General features: G+C 41.7%; 1 protein-coding gene across 1 annotated transcript in view; it reads right to left on the reverse strand.

Annotated features, from left to right (window-relative positions):
* Nucleotides 1–5,153: 5,153 nt before the first annotated feature.
* Nucleotides 5,154–15,556, reverse strand: part of DIPK1B (divergent protein kinase domain 1B) — a 41,965-nt gene continuing 31,562 nt past the window's right edge. The window contains exons 3-5 of the mRNA XM_072632917.1: nt 10,709–10,816; nt 9,577–9,753; nt 5,154–6,917 (exon numbers count right to left, since the gene is read on the reverse strand). Coding sequence (XP_072489018.1) covers nt 6,105–6,917; nt 9,577–9,753; nt 10,709–10,816 — 1,098 coding nt within the window. The 3' untranslated portion in view covers nt 5,154–6,104. The remainder of the gene's footprint in view (nt 6,918–9,576; nt 9,754–10,708; nt 10,817–15,556) is intronic.

Genomic DNA, 15,556 nt, shown 5'->3' on the forward strand with positions numbered 1-15,556 from the left:
AAATGAACTGGAGAAGGAAATGGCAAACCACTGTAGTAGCTGCCAAGAAAACCCCAAATGGGATTATGAAGAGTTGAAATGATGGAACAACAAACTTCTATTTCCATCTGTGGAAAGAGATTGATTAGGACCTACTACAGGACAAGTTAGGGTGGCCCATAGAAATTCCTGCTTACCTGAGAAATCTTCATCAGATCAGGGAAACTCAGGCCAAGTTCATTGAAGCTCTCAGAAATGTTCCACCAGGAGGCAGATTGGGGTGAGATAGGCTATTTATCCAGAAGGATGACCCTCCTTGGAGCTATTACTTCCAGATTCAGAGCTCTCAGAGAAAACAGTGGCTTTATACCAGGAAGAACAATCAAAATTCTGCATGAACCCAGGTACCCCCATTGATTTACTAGGGTGAGATCTCTCAGGGTTTTCCACACAGTATATAAGGCTTAAAACTGGATTGGGCCTTGGAAGACCTACAGACTATTAGGAGATTCCATCAGAAAGGACCACCTGTCCACATTGCACAAACAATCTCCTTTGACCTATGAAGGGGCTGTATGACCTCATAAGGGTCAGATCTTTTAAGGATAAGATACCCTTACCCTACCAGTCCCCAAATCTGGAAACTGACATCTGAAGGGAAACAAGTTCATTACATTGTTTAAGATCTCAGATTCATTATTTCATGGTCCCCATGTCCCCTGTGATGCCCAAACCCTTGACAACCTGCTGTCCCACAAGTTGTATCCTAATTCTCAATTACTTATGTGTGCTATGCTTTTTTCACCATCCCATTCACCCAGATAACCAGTTTTTGTTTACCCTTAAAATAATAAACTTGGACCTGTCTCAGTTTCCCAGACTCCCCTACCATCTTTTCTACCCGGTTGCAATGAGATCTCCAGTTCTTCCACCCACACCAGGAATCCACTTTGTTCCTCTGACCTAGCCTTGTGTCAGGAGAATTCCATAGCCATTTTGAGTTCTTTGCACAATCTAGGATAGAAGGTGAGCCATTGGAAGTTCTAGGTGGCCTTTTCCCCTCAATTCATTACCTCACTAGTCATTGGTGCCTCTCACCAGGCCAAATACACAGTATTGCTCATTTATAGCAGCCCTAGGCCAAGAAAGAGCAATGGGCTCTTTAGGGGTGGTTGGCTACTGCTGCCTGTGGGTCCCAGAATACTCCACTATTGTGCAGCCAACTTTTTATCTGCCACATACTCTCATTAATTAAACCTACAGACTAGGGCATTATTTAGAATGTGGAGTGTTATTACCTACAAGATTCCCTGGGGTTCACTGATAAATTATGAAGGCAGTCAGGCAGACTTTCCATCTTGTTACAGCATAAAAGATACCATTTTTAATGTTGCTTATGCTAGGAATTCTGTTACAAGTGGAACCTTGAGAGTCTGGAGGAAATGTGGCCTCTGGAAATGTTTTCAGAAATGTCTGCAAAGGAATTTGAGAGTTTAGGGGTGGGGAGACTTTGGCACAGTGCCATGAAATCATAAAAGAATCCTCCATCCCCAGTTGACAAACCTAAGGAAATTGATAGACCAGTGGGCTGAAGGTGACCTTGAGGATACTGTTACATTTCATATCCCAAAGATGACTAAGTACAATGATGACTTTGGGGAGATGCTGTTTTTGCTTTTGATTCAATTCTTACAAGCTTGCAGAAAGGCAATCCTGTTACGTTCCCCAAGAGCCCATGCAGTTGCATGTCTGGTATTCTATATTTATACGAAGGATGGAAGTGATAAGAATTTCTCTAAAAAAAAAACACAAAAAAGCGCTAATTTCCTCCTAATCTGCATCCTCACTTGCAAAAGTGATTGGTCACAGTTAAGTGTCTGAGTTACATAAAGTGATCATTGGTATTTGTTAGGTATTTGTGAGCTGAGTGTACACAATATCCGTAGCCTAGTGCCATGAGATAGCCAATTACAGAGAGAAGTTATGCATATCCCCATCTGCTTTAAAGAAGCCATTATTCTGCTAGGATTGTACTTCTCTTGTACTGTATCTCAGCCTACTTTTCTAATCCTTTGAGTGCGGGTAACCAACCAGATGTATGATAAGCAGAATTTTGGACTGACCAGCATTCAACATAATAGATAGCTAATGAGTTTTTATATTTGAATTGTATTGAAATTTCCAAGAAGTACTTTGAAGCTTTTAAATTTTTTTTTAAAAAAAAGCTAGTTCTTGTGATTTTAGGTTTAAAGTATTAAAGAAAATGGAAGAAATGTGTTTAGTGTATTTTTCCTCCAAGGAAGAAGCATTTATATTTTAAAGTTGGCAAAACTGTAGAGTAAATTGGTCCTTTGCATCTTGCTTTAAATTATCTTTACAATTTGATGAATTGAGTCAGTACGGAACAAACAGCTTGCTCCGTGGGGTGGGGATAGTCCTCACACCTCTCCCACGATTGTATCTGTATGTATCTTATTGGGAAAGGAGTTAAACACAGTTTACCAAATAGAAGCGAAAAATAAAATAAACGTCATCATGGAATGACTTGAGTATGGCTTACTAAAATTGTGTCCTTGAAGGACCATTAGAAGGGTGGGAAAAGGAAAAAGTTTTGTCACCACGTATGTGTACATATATGTATTTAGTATTCCTGGCTCATAAATTTTACATTAACTAGTAGTTAAAAGTCCAAAAAAAAATTACCTAATGAATGCTTTCTCAGTTCAGAGAAAGATGAGACTACAGAATCAGAGAATATTTTAAGACCCAAATTTTCACCCAGAGCACGGATCATCTTACTATCCAAGTATTGTAATATGTTTTTGCATATAATGTGTATTTGTTGGGGGGGAGGTGTGACTATGGATCACATGTAGATTGCAGGTTTTCAGAGGAGACTGTCATTCAATTTCACTTGCGTCCTACTCTTTGTGATGCCATTTGAGGTTTTCTTGGCAAAGATACTGGCATGGTTTGCCATTTCCTTTTCTAGCTCCTTTTACAGATAAGGAAACTGAGGCAAACAGGAATAACTGACTTGTCCAGGGTCACACAGCTTAGTAAGTCTGTGAGGTTACATTTGTACTCATGTCATCCTGATTTTTGGGCCCCTTATTCTATCCACTTCACACCTAACTGCCCTCAAATTAGATCAACTAAGGGTGGAGCCCTGCAGGGCCCAAAATGTAGAAACTGTTTAATAGTTATCACTACTAGAATGAATATTCGTTCAGATTTTAGAGCTCATTACAGATAAGGAAACCCACTACCCAGCAAGATTAAGTGTCTTCTTCAAAGTCACACATAGTAAGCAGCAGATATGAGTTTTGAACTTGTCTTTGGAGCCCAGGTAACTAAGTGGTACAATGATTAGAACACTAGGTTTGGAAGCAGGAAGCATTTTCATGGGTTCAAACCCTGCTTCAGACACTCACTGGCTGTGTGACCTTGGGCAAGTCACTTCACCCGTTTGCCCTCAGTTCCTCATCTGTAAAATAAACTGGAGAAGTTAATGGCAAACTATTCTAGTATCTTTGTCAAGAAAATCCCAAATGCGGCAGGGCAGGCAAAATTCAACAACAGCTTTGGACCCCAAGTCCAGTGCTTTCCACTATATCTCTAGTGGGTTCTGTATTAAGTCCAACAAGTTTGGGGTTTTTTGTTTTTTCTTGTTTGTTAGTCTATTGTATACAAGTTTTCCTTGGACAAATGAAGTGATTCCTTGTCAGTGCCTTAGACATTGCCATAGTAGTCATGATGAGGGAAATAATGAGATTATACCAATGGTCTCAGTCCAGCCTTTTCAATTCAGTCTAATGTTGTCCAAGGCAGCCTTCTGCAGGCCCCTTCACTGGCCTCCACCCTTGTTTTGAGCACATAGGCTTTATTAGAAAATCTTTAGTCTGTGAAACATCACCCAGATGGTGATCACCCTCAGAGTAGGACTCTTCTTCCTTGCTAGAGGAGCCAGTTACTTTTCCAGTGCTCGTCTTTCTAAATGGAGCTGGTTCTACTTCCTACCCAGTAGATTTAAGATGGGAGTTGTCATTAACACAAAACCCATAAATAATGCTGAAGATATTTAATAATGGTCTTAGCAGAATTTGGAAAGTGAAAGTTCACCATCTGAATAGCTCCTAACTTAGATTTTTTTACCTTAATCATCTGACTTTACCTTAGAGTGCATTCAAAGAGCTTTCCATGGTAGTATCTCAGCCTCATTGCAGCAAGCTGTTTATGTAGAAGCATAGCCACTGTGTGGTTCCTCATCCTTGAGAACCTGGAGGCTCCACAAATGGAGAGGAAGTGGGGGGGGAGGGTGGAGGGGAGGGGCAGGGGAAGCATTAAGGAAGCAAAGGAGAAAAAGTACCAAAAATGGGGGGAAGGGAGACTGGCTCAAATCTATAATGTTGCTTTGTATTCAACTCTGATTCTACATTATTGTACAAGGAGTAGGTAGAGGCCATCAGTCTCCCTATAGGTCACTGCAGTTGAGATGAATGGATCTAATCATTTTAAAATCAAGATTTAAATTTGTATAATATCTTGAGTGATGTAAAAAGGACTTTATTATTATTAATCCTCCTAGCTAATGGGAAAAAGTTTCTATTCTGTATCTTCATGCAAAACTTGGTGAACTCCCATCCCTTCCCCAAACATCCTCACCTCCAAACATGACTGTTAGGAAGGTTCCCTCTCCTTTTGAGGATACACCAAGTTGCTTGGACGTCAGTTGTATCTATAAGCCCCATTTAGTGATGGCTGAAACTACCACAACAAGAGACTACAGATGTACCCAATTCAGATTTTTCAGAGAACCCTGGACGGATTTGGAGGTACCTAGTTAACCTTTCCCAAAGACTGGGCAAACGAGTCAAGCAAGGGGAGCTGAAGAGAGTTGCCCAGTTGAGGGAAAGTGTTTGCCAACAATAAGGTACTGGGATGGAATGGGGAAGACACTGGGGTCCTAAAGTTACAACTTAACGCTCCAACCCACATGAGTCCCCTGAATGACCCAAAACAAGGAAAACTAGGTGGAAGGGAATGCCATTATGGCATGTCAGGTACCTCTGGATAAGACAGCTTACCCACAGTGATTAAAAGAACAGTGACATCCCCAAGAAAAACCCTAGGAGCAATTGTCCCAAACAGTGGTAGCAGCTCAGATATACCAGTGGCAGTCACATAAAAGCTATTTATTTACATCGGTATTCAACAAAAAAATTTTTTTTGTAAAAACAGAATTATGGTTCCCTTGGTCTATACTAATACAGATCCTTCCTTAATGAGGAAAGATTGCACAGTTAAGACTAATTCCTCTGCACAGTTGATTTCTACTTCCTACACCAGCCTTTTAGCTATGGTTGCCAAGTTCTCACACCATTGACCTCAGTATCTGAACAGCTTGGGGTAATAATCTTGTAGGGATTACAGGTACATTTTTCCATGGATGAAAAGGTGTTATAACTTATGAAAACCTCCTATTGGTGGAGAGCTTTCTCTAGTAAAGGAGAAGAGGGGGAAGCAGAGACAGATAAATAATGCATTTTTGTGAATAGAGGGCCGAGAAGGGGTCCTAACTGTTTTTATTCAATTTTTGTTAAAAATCAATGTCTTCTGGAGCTGGAGATGAAAGCTGACCTCTAGCATGTGGCAAATGTTTTGTATTCAGAACCAGAAAGGAGAGGATGAGGTGGGGGTAAGAAAGTTCACATATCCCATCCCTTCCTTCTGGTTTTTTAGGTTCTCAAACTCTAGTTTTGTTTCAAATTGTGTTTGGGGAGTTTGGATGAGTTTCGTTAGGTGCTTGCCACAGTTGTGGAAATAACAACTGCTATTTGGACAACAGAACGAAAGAAAAGACAAGAGTTTGGTCTTCTCTCCTAACAGTGGATAACCAAAACCTTTCCTGATAGAAAGTAGCTAATGGTGTGGATAAACATTAGAGAAAGCACTTAATCTACTTGTGGCATAGATTTCGTTATAGCCAAGCAACAGAGCTCTGTTACCATGGGCTATCCACTGGGATGTGGAAATGTTTGTCCTACAGAACCCTTTGTGGTAATGAGATTTCACCCACAAAGGACAGCAGAGGTGGGCTGTGACTAGAACAAGCCCTTATCCCTTCAGGAATATTTGGTATTGGATATCTTTTTCCAGAGCAAGGTCTTGAGGTTACTGAGCACTAACGAATGGTGCACCTCCATCTGGCTGGCCAGGCCACTCAGAGTCATACATATCTGGAGCTCCTTTTGGAGCTCATCCTTGAGGTCTGCAGGAGTGCCTGACAGCAGGTAATCCTTCAGCAACCCACACACTTTAGCTAGGTTGGGTTGGATCAGGTCACTCTTACATTGCTTCATGAGCCTATCACATGGAGCCATGCAGTCCTGGCCATAAGTGCAGTCAGCGTTCTGCTCACAGTGGCGGCCTTTGAGAAAGGCCCGTACTGCTGCCTCCGGGGCCACCTTCCCCAGGTCAGCCATTTTAAAGTCATACTTGGCATTGTAGCCCACGTTGGCAGAACTGGTCTCACAGATGTAGAAGACCCCATAGGTGCCATGAAAGACCTCCTCCACAAATTCCAAGAGACCAATGGCAATCTTGGCCCTTCGAGGCCAAGCTGGTGCAAACCACTGCTGGATGATCCTGTGGATGGCAGAGGGCAGCAGCGGCCTCAGAAAGGGAGGCACCTCAGTGCCATACAAGGAGCTATGGGGGATCTTCTCCGTGAGGTATAGATCCCCACAGTGTCCTAGGAGTTTGGATGTATGCTCTTTCTCATGCAGAGAGAGCATGAGTAGAAACTCATTGAGCTGCAGCAGGGCCCAGATGGACTTGGCTTCTGCAAGAGACACTTTTCCATCCTGGTTGACATCTGCCATGGTGATGATCTGGCCAACCAGGCCAGTGAGGGAAGGCTGATCTCCAAGGTTAGCCTGCCGGATGGAGCCAAAGAAACCAAATTATTTCTAATGTAGTTAAAGCCGTACAGTGGACAAGAGCCAAGAAGATTAAGAAACCAGGCAGAGTAGCCTCTGCCTGGCTTCCCAGGCCGAGTAGCCTCTGCCTGGCTTCCCAGGCCCTCCATAGCTTAGACCCACCCAACCTATCAGCCAGTAAACAGGATTTCTTGCATGCCTACTAAGAGCAGCCCCTTGTTCTCCGCATTGTGGCAGATAATAGAGATTAAAAGGATAAACTCTCACCTCAAGGAGTACATAGTCTGGTAGGGGAGAAAGGAAAAAAAAAAAACAATGAAAAAGTAGATAATGCTACACTGGACTGTAAGTCCTGATAATTGGGTTGTAGTTCTGCCTCTGATCAATTTAATGAATGCCTTTGGATAAGTTACTCCCATTTCCTCTCTCAGCCTTCATTTCCTCATTTGCAAAATGAGGGTATTATACTAGAGGATCTTTTTTAAAAAATATTTTTTATTTTCAATATTCATTTATTTTTAATTTTGAGTTCTAAATTTCCTCCAGCCCTTCCTCTACCCATTGAGAAGGTAAATAATGATATTAATTATACATGTGAAATCATGCAAAACATTTCCATATTAACCATCTTATAAAAAAAAGCAAGAAAAAGAAAATAAAAAAATTATACTTCAGTTTGCACTCAGTTCATCAGTTCTGTCTGGAGGTGGGTGGCATTTTTCATTATGAGTCTTTTGGAATTGTCTTGGTTCATTGCATTGATCAGAGCAGCTGAGTCTTTCCTGGCTAATCATCATACTAGACAATCTGAAAGGTCTCTTTCATTTCTAACATTCTTAAAATGCTCTCTCTACTACACCAGAGAATTTTTTTTCCCAAGATCTCAAAAGTGTCCTTAGAATGGACTGTTCTTAGAAACCCAAGCCTTAAATAATTATATTTTAAAGTGCTCCAAATTTCTAATAATTATAGATATACAAATATAAGTAATTCTGAGGTTCTAGCTCCTACCCACTAGATTACCAAAAAGGAAAAAAGACAGAGGGTCAACAGGCACATTTGGTGGAGCTATGAATTGATATAACTAGTGTGAAAGATAATTAAGAGCTATGCCCCCAAAGTCACAAAACCATGCATACCCTTGACCAGCTGCTACCAGTACTAGGCCTAAATCCTGAAAAGATGAAAGAAACAGCAAAGGGCCCATATGGACGAATATATTCATAGCAGCTCTTTATAGTGGAACAGAATTGGAAAATTGAGGGTTTGACTATACAAATTATCATCTATGAATGTAATGGAATACTATTTTTCCATGAGAAATGATGAAAGAAACTGTTTCAGAGAAACCTGGGAAGGCATGAACTGATACAGAGTGAGGTAAGAACTAAGAGAATAATTTATACGATAACAACCCACTGTAAAGACAAACATTTTGAAAGCCTTAAGAACTCTGATCAATGCAATGACCAATCATGATTCCAGGGGACCCAGTAATGATAAATGCTATCGACCTCCTAAGAGAGAAGTCACGGACTCAAGATGTGGAATACACATGCTTTTTGATATGGCTAATGTGGGAATTTTTTTTAATAAGCATATTTGTGGCAAAGGTGTTTCCTTCCTTCTTCCTTCCTTCCCTCTCTCCCTTTTTTTCCTCCCTTCCATCCTTCCCTTCTTTCCCTCTCTCCTTTCTTCCCTCTCTTCTTCCTTCCTTTTTTCTCCCTCCTCCCTCTCCTTCCTTCCTTCCTTTTCCAAAAGGGTAAAGGAGGTAGGAAAGATAGAAAATAAATAATTGAAAAAAATAATAATGAACTGCTGTTGAGAAAGTGCTTCCCATATTCCCCATGCCTTGCCATAAAGCAGGTAAAACCAGAAGTGACTGTGCATATTTTAGTAAGAGGAAACGTGGCAGAAAGCCCTGGACTAGCCCTCAGGACCTACTGGGTTCCAGTTCCAAATGTGATGCTAATTCACTATATAACCTTAGGTAAGTCACATTATCTCTCTGAGTGTCCATTTCCTCATCTATAGAGAAGAGGTTGAACTAGGCAATTTCTGAAGTGCTCTTTAGCTCCAACAGTTTATAAATCTGCCTCCCTAGAAACTATTCAGTCAATGCCAGAGACACTAGATGGACCTTTTTGCCTCTGATGACCAGCTTTGTTTAGGTTCTGCTGGCCTTTCACCAAGTCAGTGTTACCTAAACATATCCTGGGTGATTGATTCATTCATTCATTTAAAGACAAAGACTCAGGCAGTAGAATAACTAGCAGTGTCACTGGGACAGCTGTAAAGGTCAGGGATAGATACAACAGGGGGAGGAGACTAATATCAAATAGGACAGAAGAAACACAGATCAGAGAGGGAAAAGATCAGAGACAGTGGAGGTTACAAATTAAGAAAGCAGGAGATGAGAGATGCCCCAAGCACAAACAAACCTAGCTCTGGCCCTGGGTTCCTTTTTTTCTTTTTGAAGGAAGGGAGGCAAGGCAAGAGGGTTAAATGACTTGTGCTGGGTTCTTTAGAGAGCCTAAGATCATCTTTTCGGTCTGTCCTGAGGCACAGATTCCCAAACCCAAATGCCCAGGGTCAAGTGCTCAGCCCTTAACAGAAAAGCAAAAGACAGATCTTCAGCCCCAGTAAACCTACTAACTTTGAGAAAATTCAGAAGCATCTCCCTGAATTCGTCCATTGAAGTGCCTCTTGTTGGCTTATCAAACAGAACCAGTTCTCTTCGGGGGGCTGTGTCAGGATTGTTCTCAGCTTTCAAGGCCTCTGTGATGCTACATTTGATGATCACTGCTTTCCCCTTCCAAACCCCACTGTACACCTGATACCAAAAAGAAAAAAAAAAAAAAGAGTTGAGGAACCCTCCAGGTAGGAAAGTTTTCTCCCTTCACACCCACCAAAGCAGACCTTGAGAAAAAGCACCTATGAGAATCACTGGATATATTCCAAATAACTTCCAACCCCAGAGCTGAATGATGAGTAATAAGGAGGACTATTAATGGATAGCAGGGCCCATCAGGAACACAGATTCTCCTGATTTTTCTTCCCTCTGAGTAAGGATATATGATCTATACAGAGATTAAACCTTTCAGTCCCCAAGAACCTCCTTCTGCAGCCTTCCTTTCTCTTGCTAGCATCTAGTAAGGAAAATCAAGACAGTGAGAGGCAATCCCCAGGGCAAAGCATTAGGTCTCCAAGCCCACAAGGATCAGGACTCATTCTTGGAACAGCAGTCTGAGATTAGTTGGGTATCCTTGCTACAGTATAATGAGGCTCTTGACCCAGCATCAGACAAGTATGACATGGGCTTTGAGTTCCTTTTGGCAGTCAGCTATATGGTCTCTAATCAGGACCCTACTTTTGGTCAGTGGTAGAGGACAAATTATGTAAGGTAAGTCTGTGGTGAGAGGTAAGAATCCATGGGGATGAAGCTAGGGATTAGTTTGTGGCCAAGGTCAGGACTCAGCCTATATCTGAGTATGGGGCTTAGTCTGTTTCTGAGATTGGGAGTACAACCACATGGAGACTGAGTCAGTGACTTTCAACATTCATCCCCATTAACTTTAGTCATCCCAAGAAACTGAAGGCAAAAAGCCAAGGAAATCCTTTCAAGTTCTGACATAGGCTTCCATCACCACCCCCATCTGTTAGGGACTGAGGACTTTTTTGTGCCTTAGGCATCTATCTTTTCCCTGTCTGAAAAGTCTGCAATCCCCAGCTAACTTCTTTTTGTAGACAGCTTTGCCCTGAGCTCTCCTGGCCCTATCTTGCCTTACCTGCTTCGTGGGAGATGGGGAGAGACATTGCTGGAACACCAGGGTGTGCTCATCACACAGATTGGAACAGGCAGAACCAGAAATGATCCCCTTCTTGTACTGATCACACTGTGAGGAGAGAAAGAGGGGGTGGATTAGGGCAGTAGAAAATAGAGACACATTTGGATTATAGCCAAAACTACTGAAGAAGGAGCAAAGCTCACTATTCCAAACTCCCTACCCGAAATGAATACATCCCCTAGATCTCTAGGACATTTTCTAGGAGAAGAACTCACCATCCCCAAGCCACCCTGTCCTTTTCCACCTCAGAAGCTTTGGCCCTTCCATTTCCCTGCCTGAAATACCCTTCCCCAGCCCCTCTGCCTTTTCAAAAGCTAAAAGTGTCTTAAGACAGATCAAGTCCCATTTCTTCCCAAACATCTTCCTTGGAGACCATTCAATCAGCCAGCATTTATTGAGCATTCATTACTATGGTAGGCCCTGGGGATAGAAAGACAGAAGTATGATAATAGCCCCTACCCCAAAGGAGCTTCTATGTTATTGGGAGAGATGATATGTACAGAAGTTTAAAATAAAGAAAAGAGAAAGAGGGGAGAAGCATTAGCAGCTGAGGAGGAGTCAGGAAAGGATTCATGTGCAAGGTAACACTTAAGAGTTAGTCAACAGGCATGTTTTAAGTGTTTGTACCTGCTAGGCATGTGCCAAGTGCTTGGAATATAAAGAAAGGCAAAGAAACAGAAAAACCCACAACCTCTTCCCTCATGGAGCATATATTCTAATGGGGGGAGTCAGCATGTAAATTAGTAGACATATTTCAGATATATACCATGTAGATGCAAGAGAGAGATGCAGAAGAAAGAGACAGAGAGACAGAAAGAGAAAGAGAGAGAGAGGCATAAAGAGAAAAAGAGAGACAGAGACAGAGAAAGACAGACATAAAGAGAGTCAGAGAGAGAGACAGAGAAAGAGACAGAGACATACAGAAAGAGAGACAGACAGAAAGAGAGAGAGAGGGAGAGAGGGAGAGAGGGAGAGAGAGAGAGAGAGAGAGAGAGAGAGAGAGAGAGAGAGAGAGAGAGAGAGAGAGAGAGAAGCTACAAAGTAATCCCAAAAGGGAAGCATTAGCAGCTAGGGGACCAGAAAGCCCTCCTGTGGGAAGTGAGCTTTGAGGTGAGTGTTTAAAGAAGGCATGGAAACCAAGAGTAGAAGTGATGGGGCAGAACAGTATGGAAATAGCCAGAATGGAGATAAGAAATGGAGGGTTCCATTCAAGAAAGCCAGAATAGCTAGACTTCAGAATGGTAGATGGGGATGAGGTTTAAGAAAACTGGAAAGGAGCAAGGGGCTGGGTTATGAGGAGCCTTAAATGCCAAACAGAAGACTATTTCTGATCCTAGAAGTAGGAGGGCATCACTGAGGTCACTGAACAAGGTAGAGGGGTGGGGAGGGGACGTGAGCAGACCTACTTGTTAGAAAAATTACCTTGACAGAGTGGAGAATGGATTTGGAGCAGGGGGAGACTGGTAGCTAAGAGAAGGATAATAGTAGGTACTATATAAATCCTATCATCATCATCATTATTTATATTTCTATATTTATTATACTATGTTATTTATTTACTATTGTTATTGTTTATGGTGAGTTGTATGTATCCAATCTTCCTGACTACGAGTTGAGGTATTCTGTCTCCCCAACAAAGCTTTGTGCAGAGTAAGTTCCAATTGCATCCTGGTCAACTGATTGGTTAACAGGATAAAATTTTGGAGTGGGCAAGACAAAGACGGTTAAGGAAAAAAGGAATGGTAGGAGGACCAGAGAGGTATGGGAAATTAATAAGGTCAAAAGAGAAAGCAGTTCCAAAAAGAACCAGAACTTGAGACAGAGGTCCCTGGGATGTACCACCTGGCAGTGCACGACACCCCCAGGTCCTGAACTCTTCCTTTTCAGCTCCCTGGGAGATTGATGTCAAGACTTTGGTTCAGAACCAGTAAGAGATTCTTGGTCCAGCTATGCCACTGGCTTTGTATGTAACAATATGCAAGGGCTGCAAGCTTTCTTTTCCTCTGTTTTCCCATCCCTGCAGTAGACACAGTTTGCTTAACTTTCTACAAAGCACTCAGGTTGCTGAGTGAGGGTTAAAATGATTGTTTTAAGGCATCATGAGACCGTATTTCTGTGGAATTACTTGCTGACCAAGAATGCCAGAAAGTAACTCAAATTCTACATCCAGCAAATACATTGTTTAATGGGGCTTTCATCAGAAGTAAGTTTTCAGTTAGAAATATTTAATTATAGGTATGGCAGATAAAACTGCATCTTGTCAGAATTTGAGGGAGGAAATAAAAATGGGGCCCTGAATTGGTGGTTCTTACGTCTAGGGAGTCTTTCAAGGGGGAGGAAAGTGTCTAAGATTACTTGTTGCTGTTGGTGGTGGTGATCTTTCATTCTCAAAGAAAATTATTGACATCAGGGGGGTAATGTCTTGACTTCTAAGTGAATCGGATCTGAGTGAGGCAGGGCCATGCAAAGTCATCAGCCCCGCTCTTTCCTCCACAATCATCAGAGTCCAATAACAAAACATAGGTCAAGATGACTAGGGATGGCCTTCGACACAGTCTGGCCTTTTAAAGCTAAGGTCTTTCCCAGGTCTGGTCTGAGGCAACACCCATTCAGTAATTGAAGGCTAGGTAAGAATGGAAGCAAAAGATGGCCCTAGTTTGCCTTCACAAAAGAATCAGTCTGGGAGGGGGAGACCCTCAGAGTTTCTCAAGAAAGAGATTGCCTAAGGATTAGTCTCAGGGGGAAACCTTGTTTTAGCCTTTAAGGTGGGTTGGATAGTACTGTAGGCCCCATATGGGAGTGCTTAAGGAGAAGGTTTTGGTTAGTACCTTTTAGTAGCTAATCTAGTATTAGATATTAATTAGGCAAGAGATATCCACTTCATACCAAATCCTATAATGTAATACACAATGTTATAGGGAAATTCTCCAAGGAATCAAAACTTTATCATCGTTTACTACAGAGGCACCTGGTAACTAGAGCTCTCCAGCTTCTTCCTGCACATCTTGAAAGAGATGTCCCATAAGTGTCTCCAACTCAATATGTCCCAAAGAGAATTCATTATTTTTCCTCCAAAGTCTCCCTCTGAACTTCCCTGTTACTGGGACCATCAGCTTCCCAACCACTCAAGGCTTGTCTCACTGTCACTCACTCCACATATCCAATCTGTTCCCAAATCTTGTTGTTTTTAATTTCACAACACTCACATATGTCCCTCTCTCTCCATTCACAGACACAAGCCTAGTTTGAGCCCATGTCACCTCTCACCTGGGCTATCACCTGGGTCTCCTGATTAGTCTCCTTACCTCAATTCTCTCCCTATTCCAATTCATCCTCTACTCAGCTACCAAAGTGATTTTTCTAAAGGAGGGTTGACCATATCACCCTTTCTGCTCACTGAACTCCAGTGGCTCCCTATTACCTCCAGGATCAAATTTAAACTCTTTTGTTTGGTCATTAAAACTCTTTATAACCTGGCTTCTTCCTACTTTCCAGTCTTACAGATTTATTCCCCCTCCTTCTCTATGGTCTAGTGACACTGGTCTACTTGTAGTTCCTCAAATATAACCCTTATCCCTATCTCCATACCTTTGCACAAGCTGTTCCCCATGCCTGGAATGCCCTTCCTCCTCACTTCTGCTTTTTAGTTTCCTGGTCTTCCTTCAAGATTGAGCCCAATCAATTTCAGAATGACTAAACAAGTTGTGGTATGTGATTGTGATGGAATAGTACTGTCTGTAAGAAATGAGGAGCTGGTTGATTTTTAGAAAACCGTGGAAAGACTGGCATGAAATAATGAAAAATACAATGAGCAGAACCACGAGAATGTTGTACACAGTAACAGCAATATTGTTAAATAATACGTGTGAACAACCAATGTTATAAATACTTACAATTATATTATAAACATATTACATTTATGTGTTATTATATTATAAATACTTAAATATTAATATTAAATGTGAATGTTATAAATACATAAAACAATTACAAAGCACCTATGAAGGAAGGAAGATGCTCTCTACCTCCAGAAAAGAACTGACAAATAGAATCACACCTAATACAGTTTTACACGTATTTATAAATCTGTCAGTGGTGGCCTTCTCTTGTGCAGAGTGGGAAGGGATGGAGGAAAACCGAGTAGAACTTAAAATGTAACAAAAAAATTAAATTTAAAAAAAGACTCAACCTATAGTTCCCCTGCAAGAGGCTTTACTGGACTCCTGAGATGTAAATGCCTCCTTTTTCAATGGCTTTCCATATACTCATGTATGTATGTGTGTGTGTGTATATGCACATGCGTGTGTGTTGAATGTACCTAGCTATTGATGTGTTATCTCCCTCATTATAAAGTGTCTCCTTGAGAGAGGGAACATTGCTTTGGGTCTTTCTATCATCATCAGTGTTTAGCATGGTGCCTGGCATTAAAGCCACACTTAATAAATTCTTGTTGATGGACACAAGTGACCCCAATATTTCTGTACATCTCATGCTCCCATTATACCAGTCAAATTCCCCATATTTCCATTCACATTCATCACATGCTGACGCCACAGACACCTCTGGGCTGAGGGGTCAAGGCCCTGCCCTTTCTCCCAACATGCTTCACACCTCTGCAGAGGAGTAGTAACAGAGATCCCACTGACTGTCTCTCTAGATGACTCCTTTAAACCTTCCTGAAAGCTGCACATCCTGCATTTCCCATTGCTACAAACAGTAAAGATCTAACAGCAAGATAAATAAATTAGTCCCAGCAGGGAGATGGTCAATACTTAGTTATCACTCAAC

The sequence above is a fragment of the Notamacropus eugenii genome, chromosome 1 (genome assembly GCF_028372415.1).
Source record: "Notamacropus eugenii isolate mMacEug1 chromosome 1, mMacEug1.pri_v2, whole genome shotgun sequence".
Classification (NCBI taxonomy): Eukaryota; Metazoa; Chordata; class Mammalia; order Diprotodontia; family Macropodidae; genus Notamacropus; species Notamacropus eugenii.